The sequence below is a fragment of the Crinia signifera genome, chromosome 4, assembly GCF_055691185.1.
Source record: "Crinia signifera chromosome 4, ASM5569118v1, whole genome shotgun sequence".
Classification (NCBI taxonomy): Eukaryota; Metazoa; Chordata; class Amphibia; order Anura; family Myobatrachidae; genus Crinia; species Crinia signifera.
The window spans coordinates 303,361,073-303,376,634 of record NC_139220.1 but is presented as its reverse complement, the minus strand read 5'-3'; the positions used below and the strand labels follow the sequence as shown (position 1 = coordinate 303,376,634).

General features: G+C 41.6%; 2 protein-coding genes and 1 pseudogene across 2 annotated transcripts in view; 2 read left to right on the top strand and 1 right to left on the bottom strand.

Moving 5' to 3' along the window:
- LOC146073259 (uncharacterized) overlaps nucleotides 1-15,562 on the top strand; it is a 385,449-nt gene that overhangs the window by 122,673 nt on the left and 247,214 nt on the right. The window lies entirely within an intron of this gene.
- Nucleotides 1,205-2,526, bottom strand: LOC146072182 (uncharacterized; annotated as a pseudogene).
- Nucleotides 12,476-13,494, top strand: LOC146072181 (uncharacterized). The gene is made up of 2 exons (XM_083179511.1): nucleotides 12,476-12,507; nucleotides 12,803-13,494. Exon 2 carries the CDS (start codon nucleotides 12,859-12,861, stop codon nucleotides 13,492-13,494), a length of 636 nt encoding a protein of 211 aa, XP_083035637.1. The 5' UTR covers nucleotides 12,476-12,507; nucleotides 12,803-12,858.

The following is a 15,562-nucleotide window of genomic DNA, read 5'->3' as shown; positions in this document are numbered from 1 at the left end:
CGGGATTTAGTACCAATCCCCCTTCTATATCTCCCATGGTCCCATCTTCTAATATGTAGAACTATGTACAAAATGATTTAATACTTATAAAATATATAAGCTCATCAGACAAAAACATAATCATATAATTTATAAACATGACATTTTACTTCAAAACAATCAATATTGGAATATCTGTCAGTAAAGAAAATATCATTAAAAGGGAGAGATAAAAATCTCAGAGAGCGCAATCAAATCAATGTTTATATTAACCAGATAAAATGGTAAGAATGAAAATTCTGGATAGATTGCTAAATTGCCTTTAACGCTGTCATTGTATCAATGGCACAATCGGGATGACAGAGCTGGCTGCTTGAGCTGGTATGATAGTGACTGGGAGGAGCTGGTGGAACTCTGTAATGGATATAAAGCTCTTTCCTGTACAAGCCCCAGCACCAGTGTGAGCAGAACAGCTGTACATACACAGTATTAACAACCACATCGTCATTGTCTGTTCTACTGCAGCTCTATTTCCTAACAGAGACATTGTCCCAAGGGAAAAGCAGCCCCCAGCTTACTGGTCACAGCTCTGATTTCTTATCAAGATGGAGTTATATAAACCACTTTCCATATTCATAAAATATATATATGACCTCCCGGGAACACATATGGGCCCTCATTCTAATTCCTTTGTTCCCCCTGTGAGTACGCACAGGGGACTGATGGTTAGGGCTTGCACATAATTAGTTATGCGCATGTGCAGGCCTTCTTTGCAAGGACCCTCGCCAACCTGCATTGTCGGCATGGCACTCGCACAGTAGGGGGGGGTGGAGGCGATGAGGGGGCATGGGAATTCCCATGCTATGGCATGTCATGGGGTGCAGGGGGGTCTTCGGCCAGGCCCACCAAATATAAGGTAGTTTCCACTGACGTAAATTTGCGTGGCCTGAAGAAATCATTTGTTTGTTTGCGACCACTGAATGATTTCTCCACCAGCGGGACATGCGAGGGGATGAGTCTACATTACACGCCCCTTCACATGGTTGGAGGAGATACGGTGGCAGTGGGCAACAATTTGTGGGGTGGCCTTCTGGGACTCGGTAAGCTGCGTCCTTTGCAGGTTATCGAGTCAACCAGAATGAGGGCCATTGTGCTGATACAATTTTCTTATGAGAAACATGCAACACTAATTCCCTTAGAATAATTCTTATGTGATAAATAAGCGTCACCTTTCTAGTAAAACACTTGCCGCATGGAAGCATTTAAATGGTTTCTCTACAGCATGACTCCTCTGGTGTCTAGCAAGATGGCACTTCTGGGTAAAACACTTGCTACATTCAGAACATGTAAATGGCTTCTCTCCAGTGTGACTCCTCTGATGTCGAACAAGATCTGGTTTGGTGATAAAAAATTTGTTACATTCAGAACATGTAAATGGTCTCTCCTGTGTGACTCCTCTGATGTATGAGAAGTTGAGATTTACATGTAAAGCTTTTTTTGCACTCAGCACATATGTGGTCTCTCTCCTGTGTGACTCCTCTGATGTATAACAAGATGCGACTTTTGGGAAAAACACTTGCCACATTCAGAGCATGTAAATGGTTTCTCTCCTGTGTGAATCCTCTGATGTTTCAAAAGATGCGACTTCTGGGTAAAACACTTGCTACAGTCAGAGCATTTAAATGGTCTCTCTCCAGTGTGAGTCCTCTGATGTCGAACAAGATCTGGCCTGGAGATAAAATTTTTGCTACATTCAGAGCATGTAAATCGTTTCTCTCCTGTGTGACTCCTCTGATGTCGAGCAAGATCAGTCATGGAGGTAAAACACTTGCTACATTCAGAGCATGTAAATGGTCTCTCTCCTGTGTGACTCCTCTGATGTATAACAAGATGTGACATTTGGGAAAAACACTTGCCACATTCAGAGCATGTAAATGGTCTCTCTCCAGTGTGAGTCCTCTGATGTCGAACAAGATCTTGCCTGGAGATAAAACTTTTGCTACATTCAGAGCATGTAAATCGTTTCTCTCCTGTGTGACTCCTCTGATGTCGAGCAAGTTCTTTCATGGAGGTAAAACACTTGCTACATTCAGAGCATGTAAATGGTTTCTCTCCTGTGTGAGTCCTCTGATGTATAACAAGATGCGACTTCTGAGTAAAACAATTGCTACATTCAGAGCATTTAAATGGTTTCTCTCCTGTGTGACTCCTCTGATGTTGGTACAGATGATACTTCTGAGAAAAACATTTACTACACTCAGAACATGTAAATGGTTTCACTCCTGTGTGAATTCGTTGATGTATGAGAACCTTTGATTTACTTGTAAAGTGTTTGTCACACTCAGAGCACAGATGTGGTCTCTCTCCTGTGTGACTCCTCTGATGGATGAGAAGCTGTGATTTACAGGTAAAGCATTTGTCACACTCAGAGCACAGATGTGGTCTCTCTCCTGAGTGAATCATCTGGTGGATGAGAAGATGTGATTTACGTGTAAAGCATTTGTTACACTCAGAGCACAGATGTGGTCTCTCTTCTGTCAGCCTCATCATGTATTATATGAGATACACTAGGCAGAATATGAGAACAGCTTTAGCGAATCCTCCAGAGGTGTAAGAAGAAATTACGTCCGTGGTTGTATTTATCAGAGATTGTCCATTCAACAATGTATTCTAATATCCTGTATTTTACCTGACCTGTAACAAGAAAAGTCAATATTTTAATTATAAATATTACTGGGGTACATTTAATACTTCTATTTTCTTCAATTAAACTTTATTGTGTAGTAATAATAATGGTACACTATTCAATAAATGCAAGAGTGATATATATGCCTGGCAATAGGTAAACATCTGAATGGTATATCATAGCAAATACAGCGATCAAGTAATAAGTGCAATAAATCAGTATTGTCAGTCCACCTATATACCAAATAAATAGGATGTAGTTTGACATTAATGGGGAATTCACTAAATTAATGACAAAACCTCCAAGAACCTTTGCTGTGATAATAACAGTATTGCTATTCTGAAAATTATTATGAACCAATACATGAGAATAAAAGAAGAGGGACACAAAACCTGACCACACAGGACAACTAGCCCTGGCCTCCGGTATCTACTCTGGGACAGAGGTAAGGCTATAATTAAATCCCTTTTAAATGTTGAAGGGAAGATCTCACAAGACTCTCCATTGTTCATGCCATGTGGTATATTTTATAGTATCTGTATTCTACATTGGAATCCCCTCAGTATAATATAAACAAAACTTGGGGTTAAGAGATCCTTGTTCAGAGAGGACTCAATCCAGTCCCTGTTAAAAAAAACATGGAATAATCTGTTTTGAAACATCTGTAAAGAAGGCAGAAAAGTTAAATTATTTTGTAATATTGTAAAAGAGACGCTTGTTTCGTGCTCCCAGTTGTATGAATATTTGCTTACTTACAAAGGATTGGATGTGATATTGCCCTAATGTATGGGTTGCCCAAAGCTTCCAACAATCTGATAAAGAGCCAGACTGGAAGTGGTCATCGCTGACATCAGAGACCCTCCCCGGGATCACATTGGCACCCCAGCATATTCACAAGCACAACCAGAGAACCCCATGTTTCCACTCCTAAACATTGCCTTCCTTTCAATCAATCTGTGACGGCTATGTATATGGATATTTATTCACAAACTGCATGTGTCAATGTGCAATGTGGATGCTACACATGCGCAGTTATTCAATAATCGGTAGGATTACAATTCCAATAAATAGTGGCCCATGTTGAATTAGGTCCAACGTTCACAGTAATGCACCTTTTAAATATAATTCTATTATATACTGTAGTAATAGTAATGATCTAAATATCGGTCAAATAAATCCTGACTTACTGATAAGTTGACATCTCTAAAATAATATCTAAAAATGATTGTATATTTATCAGTATATTATCATGTATAATATAATTACCTTACTCTGGGGATCCTTCCTCTGTCTCTCTCTTACTCCTCCGTCCTCCCAGCTCTCCAACCAGTAACTGATCCAGCAGCTCCTCCATCAGCTCCCAGTGGCCTGATACAGCCTATTTATAGTCACTCCTCCACATCTCTCCCCAGTAGTTCCTAGGATGCCCTGCAGGAATTCTTACACTGAGAGGTGACATGTAAATTAGGGTCACATAACATTAGTATACAGTCATTCACCACAGCAGCTCCTCCTGCCCAGCTCCTTGTCTTGTAAATGAAGTGTAAATATTCCTAGTCACTTACTACAATAGGAAATGCTAATTACACCCTGGTAGGGTAACACCTTGTATTCTAATTAGATTAATTGGACCTTTTATTTATTGTTTGGGCAGAGTTTCAGCAGAAAGACTTGTTCTACATATCAGCAGGAAAATAAGTGTTTTCCATTATAACAGTTATAGACATATTTACACAACCATAATGCCAATCAGTAATGATATAAAAGGATATGTTGGCTCTTAAATTGATTTTAAGTTATCTTTCCTTGATGTAAAACTCAAATATAGATAGAGGATATTCTGTCTTTGCTATTAGATATGAAGACCGCAAACAAACAGTTGTGCGTCACAGTGGCGCTGCTGATAGTTATCCCACCACCTCTTTATACAATAATAGTACTTTCCTTGTCACAATAAATGACAGATGGTGTACTGTGCTTTTTCTCTGGAACTCAAATGAAACAAAGATAGTGCACAATAAGATTTTGAAAAGGGACATGTCTTTAATTCCTCTAGATGAGCTCACATTCTGTTCAAAGCAAACAGCTTTGAGGTCATATATAGGACCAATTACAAAGCTCTGGCTCATCCCTCGTGTTTATTTCTTGCACCCTAGGGGAAACAAAGCAAATATACATAGGACAACTCCATATTCGCAACAATTATATTTATTATAAAATTGCACTCACATAAAAACATATAAATATGGCATATCACCACTACGGGTACGTTGGTCTCCAATGTTCTCCCATATATTTCGAAGCATCCCTCAGTATATGATGGCAGTCTGTCAGTCCTCCCCAGGAAGTCAAGACAAGGTGTGTGGAGACTGATTCCCCACTAGATGGCGCTGCCACACTCAAACACAGTTGTCACAATAAATCTTCAATAAGAAATTGCTTTTTACATATATTTCTGTTTAATAAAAAAGAAGAAAACCATGGTATACATTTAAAAATGAACAATGCGCATTTTCATAAAGGTATCATCACACTCAAATAGGACATACTAGACATACAACATATAACATATAACTTATTTAGACACGGGCTGGCTATGAGGCTCACAACTGCATGTAATTACTTAATGAGACAATGGGCTTTCAAGCAAATATTTACCAGTCCACCTGAAACGTCCTTTTCAATATATTAGGTGGTAGTAAGGAAACCAGGTCCTATATCTGAGCCAGAGACTGTTGTTGGATCTCCACAGTGGGTGTCCACTCCGTTATTAGGAGGAGTAAAGCTCAAGCTCCAGGCGCTGGTCCCATAAACGATAGATGTCCCTTCAATATACTCGGCGGCTTCCTCAGCTGGATCCAGCTGAGGAAGCCGCCGAGTATATTGAAGGCGGAGAAACGCGTTCTGGAGCCCGCTTGAGCCCTATTGTGTACCAGCCACTATAAACGCCTTGGATTACAAATATCCCATTGGGGATCTGGGACATCTATCATTTATGGGACCAGCGCCTGGAGCTTGAGCTTTACTCCTCCTAATAACGGAGTGGACACCCACTGTGGAGATCCAACAACAGTCTCTGGCTCAGATATAGGACCTGGTTTCCTTACTACCACCTAATATATTGAAAAGGACGTTTCAGGTGGACTGGTAAATATTTGCTTGAAAGCCCATTGTCTCATTAAGTAATTACATGCAGTTGTGAGCCTCATAGCCAGCCCGTGTCTAAATAAGTTATATGTTATATGTTGTATGTCTAGTATGTCCTATTTGAGTGTGATGATACCTTTATGAAAATGCGCATTGTTCATTTTTAAATGTATACCATGGTTTTCTTCTTTTTTATTAAACAGAAATATATGTAAAAAGCAATTTCTTATTGAAGATTTATTGTGACAACTGTGTTTGAGTGTGGCAGCGCCATCTAGTGGGGAATCAGTCTCCACACACCTTGTCTTGTCTTCTTACACAGAGGAAGCACAATCCCTCTGAGAAGGTGGCAGCAGCCATACTCAAATCTTATAAATTGAAATATTGGATGTTATCTTGAAATCCCCCAGTGTATCAGCCAGCGCTACTGAGTGAATCTTTTTCACTCCCCCCACCCTTGTCTCCCCAGGAAGTGTCCAACTTTAGGTGATCAAGTTCTGCTTAAGCGCACTTTCAGACAACCGTCCTGTCTCAGAATCAAGACTGACAAGACAAACGGAGCAGCCGGGAACCCCGCTCACGGTGTGGGCAATAGAACAAAAACTCCCCTAAAGTGGATTACAAAATGAATAGCCACGGAGCATAAGTATAACTCTTACTTTCTTCGCATTTATATTTCTAAAGCTTACTAACAACTAAAAGCATATTTTTTATGGCTAAGTGACTGAGCATTAACATCTGGCTGGAAACTAGCAATTTGTTTGCATTGGAGTGTGATTTTGGAGAGATCTAACATTTATATCTACAGACTAATATTGTCTCACAAAAGACTGCCGGTACTTATGTATTATCTGGGCTCCCATGTTAAATGCACCCCATTTTTTCATACCCCTACTATCCAACTACGCATGGAGTTGAGTTTATATAGTGTGGAGAGCGCAGCGAGCCACCGTGCCCGAAGCATAGCGAGCGCAGTGGTCTCATAAGAAAAACGGGAGCCCAGATATTACATAAGTACCAGACTGCCGTTAATCCCTGCTTTGCAGAAGTTAACCCCATGCATGCCTAAACAAGCCAAAAGCCTGCAATATATTTGTCTTTCTATCTGCATTCTGAATGTGAAAGATAGATAGAGTGTGGATATGAACCACCTGAAAAATACCTGCTTGGGCTGAAAACACCAAAAGCACACTAAGAATAGTGAATAGTATGCTGAATATAAATGCTTTTTTTATGTGATTTATTTTGTTTTATGTAAATTTCACCGGTCGGTGTTCTCACTTTTTAAAAGTGTTTAAAAAAAAATTTGTATTAGTAATCAAAATTATATTGATTTTTATCAAACCAAGTATCCAGTGTCCCTTCGCGCCGTCTACCTTGTATTTACTGTCTTTTCTTCTAAAGAGGGGTTGAGTATCCCCTCTAGATGGCAGCAAGGACAAACAATTTCCAGCGCTTTGCTATTACTACGTTTGGTTATATAAAAGCTGCTGTCAGGTAATTAGACGGAGACTGACGCCATTATAACTCTTGCGTTACCTGACAATATATTCACTGGCTACCTGCCTCTATGGATATGTAAAATACAAATTGTCCATTCAAATGATGTGAAATTGTTTTATTAATAATCTTAAATTAGACTAGTCACTGATTGACAATCTTGGGAAAAATATATACCTACAGCAGACAAGACAGTGTGAGATTATATCCCGATATTGTCATAGTTACTTGTCTTGCACTAGAAATGTGATGTTTCCATCTAAAAGCACATTCACTGGGATAATTGTGTAATTACACCAGTAATTGTGTGCTCTCATATCAAGTCACGTGACTACTCTCGGGCTGAAGGCAACATTCAAACATGAAATAAGACTATTACTATTGCTGAAGTGTTCTTAGCATTGTCTTTTGCCACCCGCCCGCATGTGATGTACTATACACACACCCGATCGTGCATATGTAATGATCGGGTGCAGTGAATATATGAATATCTAATGAGCGGCTCGGCTCCCGGCCCCCTGCTGGCTGCTCTGTGTAAAAAATATATATATATATATTTTTTTTTATTAAATATATATTCATGTACGTACTGTAAGCACATGAATACAAATAGCATGCCCCTTCTCAGAATAAAATTCCTGATTTTTTTACACATCAAGTAATGGGGAGAGGACGGGTAGGGAGGTTGTCTGCACACTCTGAATGGGTCGTTGGTTTATTATGGACCCGTATTGCCCGCTATTTTAGTATCACTTTTTTGCGGGGGTGCCACTCAAGGGTAACTGGGATGTACAGGAAAACTGTAGTAGCACGAGAGGTTGTGCAAAAAAAGGAAGTTACGCTGTATGAGTGCACACTATAAGGAAATTTTGTTTTTACTTATGTTCACTGTATTGACATGATGAGTTCAGTAAAATTTAACTTTTAATAAATTTTATTTAAAAGGTTCCCCTTTGTTTTTATTCCTTTTATTTCTTTGTAGGAACAAAAGGGGATTATTATGTTATAGGTGAAATAAAGAGTTTAAAATCATATACATGTAGACATGGTGCTCATACAAAGAAATGAGATAGTGTGAAAGATAGAATGTTAAAAAAAGGAAATCAGAGCCCGTTGTCTGCTGCGCTATATTTGATTATTGAGAGTATCTTTTGGGTCTGCTGTGTCTGTGCACTTTTGCCTAGATTGGCTTGCAGCCCAGTTTGTTACTCTTGATGTATCTTATGTAAGGAAAAATGCTAGTTAGGGGTTTTTATTTCTCCAATACTTGGTATCCGATGTAGCATTATCCTCTTTTAGAGAGAGTGTGTGTTGGTCTTTAGTTTGATTTTTAACTCTATTGGAGCTTCAGATTGTGTTGTCCCAACCGATGTTTCTTGGGGGAGGAGGTTTTATACAGTTGTTGGTTTCTGTGTATAATTTTCACTGGCACATGTCATTTTAGGTATTCCTCCATATTTATTTGGAGGTTTCCTACCATAAATGGTTTGCACTCCCCCGTCTGGGTAGGTGCCAGTGATGGCTTTTACTCCAATGCTTAGGTGCTTTAGCTATGGATATAGCAGCCTGTATTGCTGGGTATTATCCCTAGTTTAATTTGGGAATATTTTTCTTAAACAGGGGTTTATGTTCCCATAGTTTGTGTCTTCACCATAGACGTGTACTTTTACGTCCTCACACTTATTCAGAATTTATTGAGTGTGAGTTCACAGAATCGGATTGTTCGGTTCACAGCATATATATTTATATTCTATCTGCAATTTACGGTGCAGTTCTGGTGTTTTTTCGTTTTTGTGTGTAGTTTTTACTGGTACCCTTTTTAGTCGGGGGTGTAACAGCTTGCTTATCCCTATTTGTGTGGGTGCTACTGCTTTGGCACTTCTTGTGGCCGGTTAGTTGGTGTATAGTAGCCTGTGCAGCTGGGTATATTCCCTTCCTTATTTTAGGGTTATTTGTCCCAATAAGAGCCTGCAAGTACTATAATTGCTTAAGCTGATTTGCCACGTATCCACACAAATTTGGTTGAATACAAATAACACATTGATTGATATATGTGTTTATTTAGTAAATTCCACCAACTTAGATGGGCATACAGCCAGTTAGTTAATGTATGATAGCATGTGCCGCTGAATATATTCCCTTCTTTATTTTGGGGTTATTTTCCCAGTAAAAACATGTTCAGCACTACAATTGCTGAGGCTGATTTTGCTAGGTATCCACACAAGTTTGGTTTGGTTCAGATAACACTTTGGTTTATATATGCATTTATTTCGCAGATTCTCCCAATTCAGATGGGCATCGGTACTATTTTCCCTCCACATACACCTTTAGTGAGAGTCTGCTGGCACTTTAAGTGTTAAAGCTGACTACCCATGTATGCACACAGGTTTGATTTTATTCAAGTAACACACTAGTTTGTATATGCGTTCACTAGAGTAAATTCTCCCAGCTCAAATGAGCATCAACACTGTTTCTCCTCCACATACACCTTAAGTACTCTCTTTATTTACATTGTATACATTTGTATCATAATTGGCAGCTAAAGGTCGGGCTCTGATAGCTCGACGCGCGTTTCACCTAATGAGGCTTTTTCAAGACCAAACGATTGTCTCCTTTGAATTATATTTATTGGTTTAGCTCCTCCAATTGGATCGCGTGCTGGCGGTCACATGTTGTGTTCTCAGCCAGTCCTGTGTTTGTGGTGATTTCTCCTATTCCGACGGCATCTCCGTCTATTTTGCCCTATTTCCGGGTCACGTGGTTTGCGTCCTGCGTCATCCGCAGGTCACATGGTCCGGGCTGACCAATCATCATCGCAGAATCTCGATCTCAGGGTTAGTGTAACCCAGTACCCTGTATATTGTAATTATAGGTTTAACATTGATTTATTATTATTGTTAACGCCCGTTCTTACATCCCTATATCGATGTGTATGTGTTACTGGGGCTGTTCTTGTATCTCAGTGAGAGACAGGTGCTTCTATTTCACGGGTTCATGGTGGTACTGGTAATTATGTTATGACTCTATGCTGTCTGTTTGAGAGTCCGGGATCTGTATAAAGAAATATCTTTTTTTGTGTAATATGATTCATTTGATTTTTATCTCAAGCATTTTTCTGGTAGTTTGAGCGTCTTTCTATTCTTTATATTGTCTCATCTCCAGCATTTTCTTGGTAGTCTCATTTGTGTTCTAATATGCCATCTTTTCCAATCGTCTTATATCCTATTCAGATTCCGCATCTGATATTCTAGTGCAGTTAATAAGTGAGAAAATAAAAAATGTGAAACACTGCAAAAAAATATATTTAGTGTAAAAAAACGTGAAAAACCTTATTACAAGTATTGAGGTTATGGGTGACATTCTATGCTATGCGCTAAATGCGCATGTTTAATTCGCACCCTGTATCGCCGCAAATCGCATTTTTCTAACTCGCACTTTTCAGTCCAAATTCGATTATTTAATGTGATGCGCATTTGAGGCTGAAAAGTGCGAAGAGTTGCGATTTGCGGCGAATTTTAGTCATAAAAAAGTGCGATTTTTAGTATGAAAAAAGTGGGATTTGTAGTCCGAAAAACGCGCCATTTCTTCCGCTGGTCATGTGCGAGTTTTGGACCAACCGGAGTGCGATTTACAAACCTGTCTCCGCATGACTAAGAACCCCCAAACCTATTGGCCCACCTATGTCCCCTCCATTATGCATCACACCCCCTATATAAAGGGGCATTGGCGCCATTTCACTCTTTGATAGGAAGTAAGGAGCATGGAGAGGAGCAGTGGAAGCGTTTGTGCAGGAAGAGGAGTTGGTGGCAGAGGAACCAGTGGCAGAGGGAGCACTGGCAGAGGAACCAGTGGCAGAGGGAGCACTGGCAGAGGGAGCACTGGCAGAGGGAGCACTGGCAGAGGGAGCACTGGCAGAGGGAGCACTGGCAGCAGCCAGACAAGTGGGAGAGGCAGCAGTGTGGCAGGCAGCATGGCCACAGCAAGGCCAGCCTCAGCTCAGACCCTGGCCGTCCAGCCCCAGCAGGAGGAGGTGGAGGATCCGCTGGCATCCCCATCCTACAGCCAAGCCCTAGACCATACCCCACACCAGCTGCAGGAGGGCCACATGTCAGAGGTGGAGGAAGATGCTGTTGAGGAGGAGGAAGACACTGCCATGGAGGAGGAGGAGGGTGACATGGCTGGTGCAGAAAATGAGGAGGAGGAGGAGGAGGAGGTGGTAGCTGGTCGCACCAAAAGTGGCCGCATGGTCAGGTTTTCCTATGAGGAAAATGTGGCACTTGTGAGGGCTATCATGCCAGTGTATGAGAGGCTGCTTGGCAAAAGCAACTACAAAACCACTGCCCAGCGCAAGCGCGCTATATGGAAGGACATCACCCAGGCGGTGAACGCTGTGAGTAATCACAAGCGCCTGGTGCGCAATGTGAAGAAGCGCTTTAATGATATAAAACGCCAGTTAAAGCATAAAATGGCCCTGGAGATGGAGGAGGCCACCAGGACTGGAGGAGGAAGCCCCACCACTGTCAGCTACAATGCATATGAGGTGAAGCTGAAGCGCATCATCCCCCCTGAGGTCCTGCCTGGGATGCATGTGGCGGATACCGACAGGGCCCAAACGCCACCGCGAGCTGGTAAGTGTGACCCCATGCAAACTGTAACATACATGCCAATGTATTATACCTGTAATGTGCACTTGTATTGTTATGCTTTGTAAAGTGCTGCTGTGGAACTACATAGCCCAGCAAGGTCATGCACAAGGAAATGGCTGCTCCTGCTTTGAAATTGCTGATAATGCTGTCCCTTGTAGTTCCACAACTAATCTGAATGATTAAAAGTGTACCATTCTTTGCAGCAGACTAACATGTATGTGTACAAAAACCCTGTGGTGTACTGGAGGTTTAGCTGGCATGCCTACATACCACCGAATATCCTATACTTGGCATGTGTACACTAGTTTACTACTAAGTCTGAAATGAAAGATTTGACTGAAAACTAAACAAAGGGTGGTCCAGATATAATGCTGCCCTTTTCTATTGGGTATTGTCCATTATTGTGAATTCACTGCATGTTTTCTGAAAATGCATCTCCATTGCAAGGTCCATAATGCCTGGCCATCTTTCCTTGTACAGATTGTCCGTCCCGAAGTGCTGCATCATCTAAGAGAAGAAGGCCCGTTGCTGCAGAATCTGTGGAAGCAGGTAAATGACTAAACAACACCCCATTACACATACAGTACACACACCCATGTCACATCAACAAGATCTCACACTACATTCTGCTCCTGCTGCTACATTGCAACGGACATGAGTGTAATCTGAGCTAGGCATGTGACATATTAATAGTGTCATTGTTGCATGCAGTATCGGGGTACATGTGTAAGTGCATAACACCCCTAGGTATGGGCGTCAGCCATCTATAGGCCTATGTAAAACAGTATAGAGGACAGTGTGGCCTATATATGCATGAGTACTTACCTCTTCTCTGTATCCACAGGTGCTATACAACTAGGGTCAAACCAAACAGATTCTTCAATACTGGTGCTAGACGAAATGGACATCATTCTTGATCCGGTCGACACCTTTGCGGCAGAGGAAGAAATGCCGGGCTCGTCCCAGAGTGATCTTCCCCCAAGTGGGGTGCCACCCAACCCACCCCCAACCACCCAGCAACCCCATACACCAGCTACTGCTTCCCAAGTAGCTAACTCCTTGGTGAATTTCAAGGACAAGCAGCTTGAATTCATGGCCTCCCAAAGCCTCCAAATGGGAAATATACAGGCGTACATGCGTGACACCTTCCTGCAGTTGCGCAAAATGGCCCGTAGTGTAAGGGTAGCTGTAGGCACTCAAGTGCGCATTGCCAACAGTCTTGACAGCCGTTTTGCAGAACTAACTTCTGCAATACGTGAGCAGAATAGCCATATTGGGAGCCTGGCACAAAGTCTTACAGCCCTAACCCACACATGCACAGCGCAGACCAATGCCCTCCTAGCTATGCAGGCACAAATACAGCAGCAGCAGGAAGGCAATGTGGGAGGTGGCACTACCTCAACCCTCAGCAGTGTCTCCAGCACCCCAATAAGTGTCTCCCCCACTTCCCCACCCCGTCGTAGTGTGAGGACCCGTGGTGGGCTTAGTACCGGCTCGAAAAGTGGTGTAGGGCTGCCTGATGCTGGCCGAAGGTAGCTGCTACATCAGTGTTTCTACATTAAAAAAGGACAACTATCTGTCTACATGGCCCCACAGTTTGTTTTTTGCACATGTTACATTGCAGAATGATTTACTTCATAACAAGTAAAATTTGCTAACCGCATTCCATTGTGTTTGTGTCTTTTTCTCTATATAAATTAATGTGTGATTTATAAGATATTGTAATGGTATATGACTATGGGATTGCAGTAAAGTAGTGTGGTATAACTCCTTGGCTGCCAAAGGTTATGGATGTACATTTTCCAGCAGGCTCTGACACTCATGGTTTGGACTGTAATGGTTGTAGTGTGTCAGGGCATGCTGGAACATGTAGTTCCACAACACCAGTGAGCCATGTTTCACAGAAAACTTAATTGTTACATGGACCAAGAGTACTTAGAAGGTAGATATCAGCAAGGGATAGGTCAGCACCACCATGTGCATCTGTTGTGGACTGGTGTTAGGTTAAATATGGGTGGAAAGCGGTGGTACTGGTCAATTATTTATTAATGAGTACACTTCCAACACTGGTACATTTTGGAGTACAGGCCACATGTGCTTACCAGAAAAGCTACGCCTGGTGATGTATGTCTGCAACAACTTCTTTATAGCAAGTAACAGTACAGTACAATTCTTAGACAAAGTGGCCTGTGATAGCACCAAGGCCCATGAGGTCACAGACTGAGTGGAGGCTGTGGACAAATAGTAGAGGGCACACATTCATTATTGCTGGACAGACACTACATAGTTGGCACCCACAAAATGGGCACAAGCATCTCTCACCTGCTCATATAACTCCGACAGGGTAATGGGGTTCAGCGTAACCATCCCCACAACCTGTTGGTCCGACAGGTAGTCCAGGTACAGGTGAGCACCATACATACGTGGGGTACCCAGTAGTGGGGGGGCCAACCAGCATCTTTTGCCCACCTTCCTCCCTCCTGCGTTTGCCCTCCAATTGGGACACATGACAGATAACCAATTTTAAAATAGTAATACAAATCTACATGAATTAAACCCTCACAGGTGTCCTTATTAATGTTGGGGTTAAGGTAGGGGGGTTTGGGATTGATAATGAAGGCACCTGTGTTGAAATTAACCATGTGCGCACTTGACCAAAATGAGGTGTGTGCAAATGCGCCAAACAGAACCAGGTCTGAAAAAAGTGCGATAAATAGACACCGCAAAAGTGCGATTTGCAAATGCGCATAGCATTAAATAAGCGGTTTGTATAGTTTTGCATTGGAAAACATCTGGATGCGATAAAAGTGCGAATTAATCTCGCACTTTTGTTCCGCATACCTTTACGCACAAAATATGCGATTTCTGTCCCTTAACGCATCACGTTAAATTGGCGATTTCGCAGAAAAATGCGATATCGCCATTTTGTGGTCTAAATAACGCCAAAAACAGAAAATCGCATAGCATAGAATGTCACCCTATGTGTGAAAGGTGACTTCCAATTTTGGTAACTAATCTTTATCTTATATCTTAATTAATATTTTATTATTATGAGAAAAACAAGGGGGGGGACAAGGAAAGGGGGGGGGGAAAGGGGGGGGGGGGTTTGGGGAATGGGCAGGGGGAGTTTTGTGAGCCCAGAGTGGGAAAGGGGGGTGAAGGTAGGGGGGGGAAAGAGGGGAAGGGGGGTGTTTATTGTATTGGTGATAACCAATTTCTTGGTATAGTGATAGTATTCTTAATAAGTTGAAGTGATGTTTAAATTTCAGTGATAGCTGTGATTATTGTGAGTTGTCCAAGGTAATTGTGTGTCGATGGGTGATTAGAGTAGTGTTTTCAATTTCTCTCTTCACAGTTTTATCATTTGTGTTTTTATTTTCATCCTACCCTGCTGTTGTATGAGTTTTTGTTCTATTGTTAGATTGATTAACTATTGTATTATCTTATTTTTGGGTGTCTAGGTTATTATTATTTGCCAGTTCAGCTGTGGTATATTGGGTTAATCCATTATTACAACAATTCATCATATATTTCTTTTCTTTCAGGACCCTTCGGGGGTATGTCCCGTGGCACTTCAAGTATTCTCCTCAGGTAAGTGTTTCTT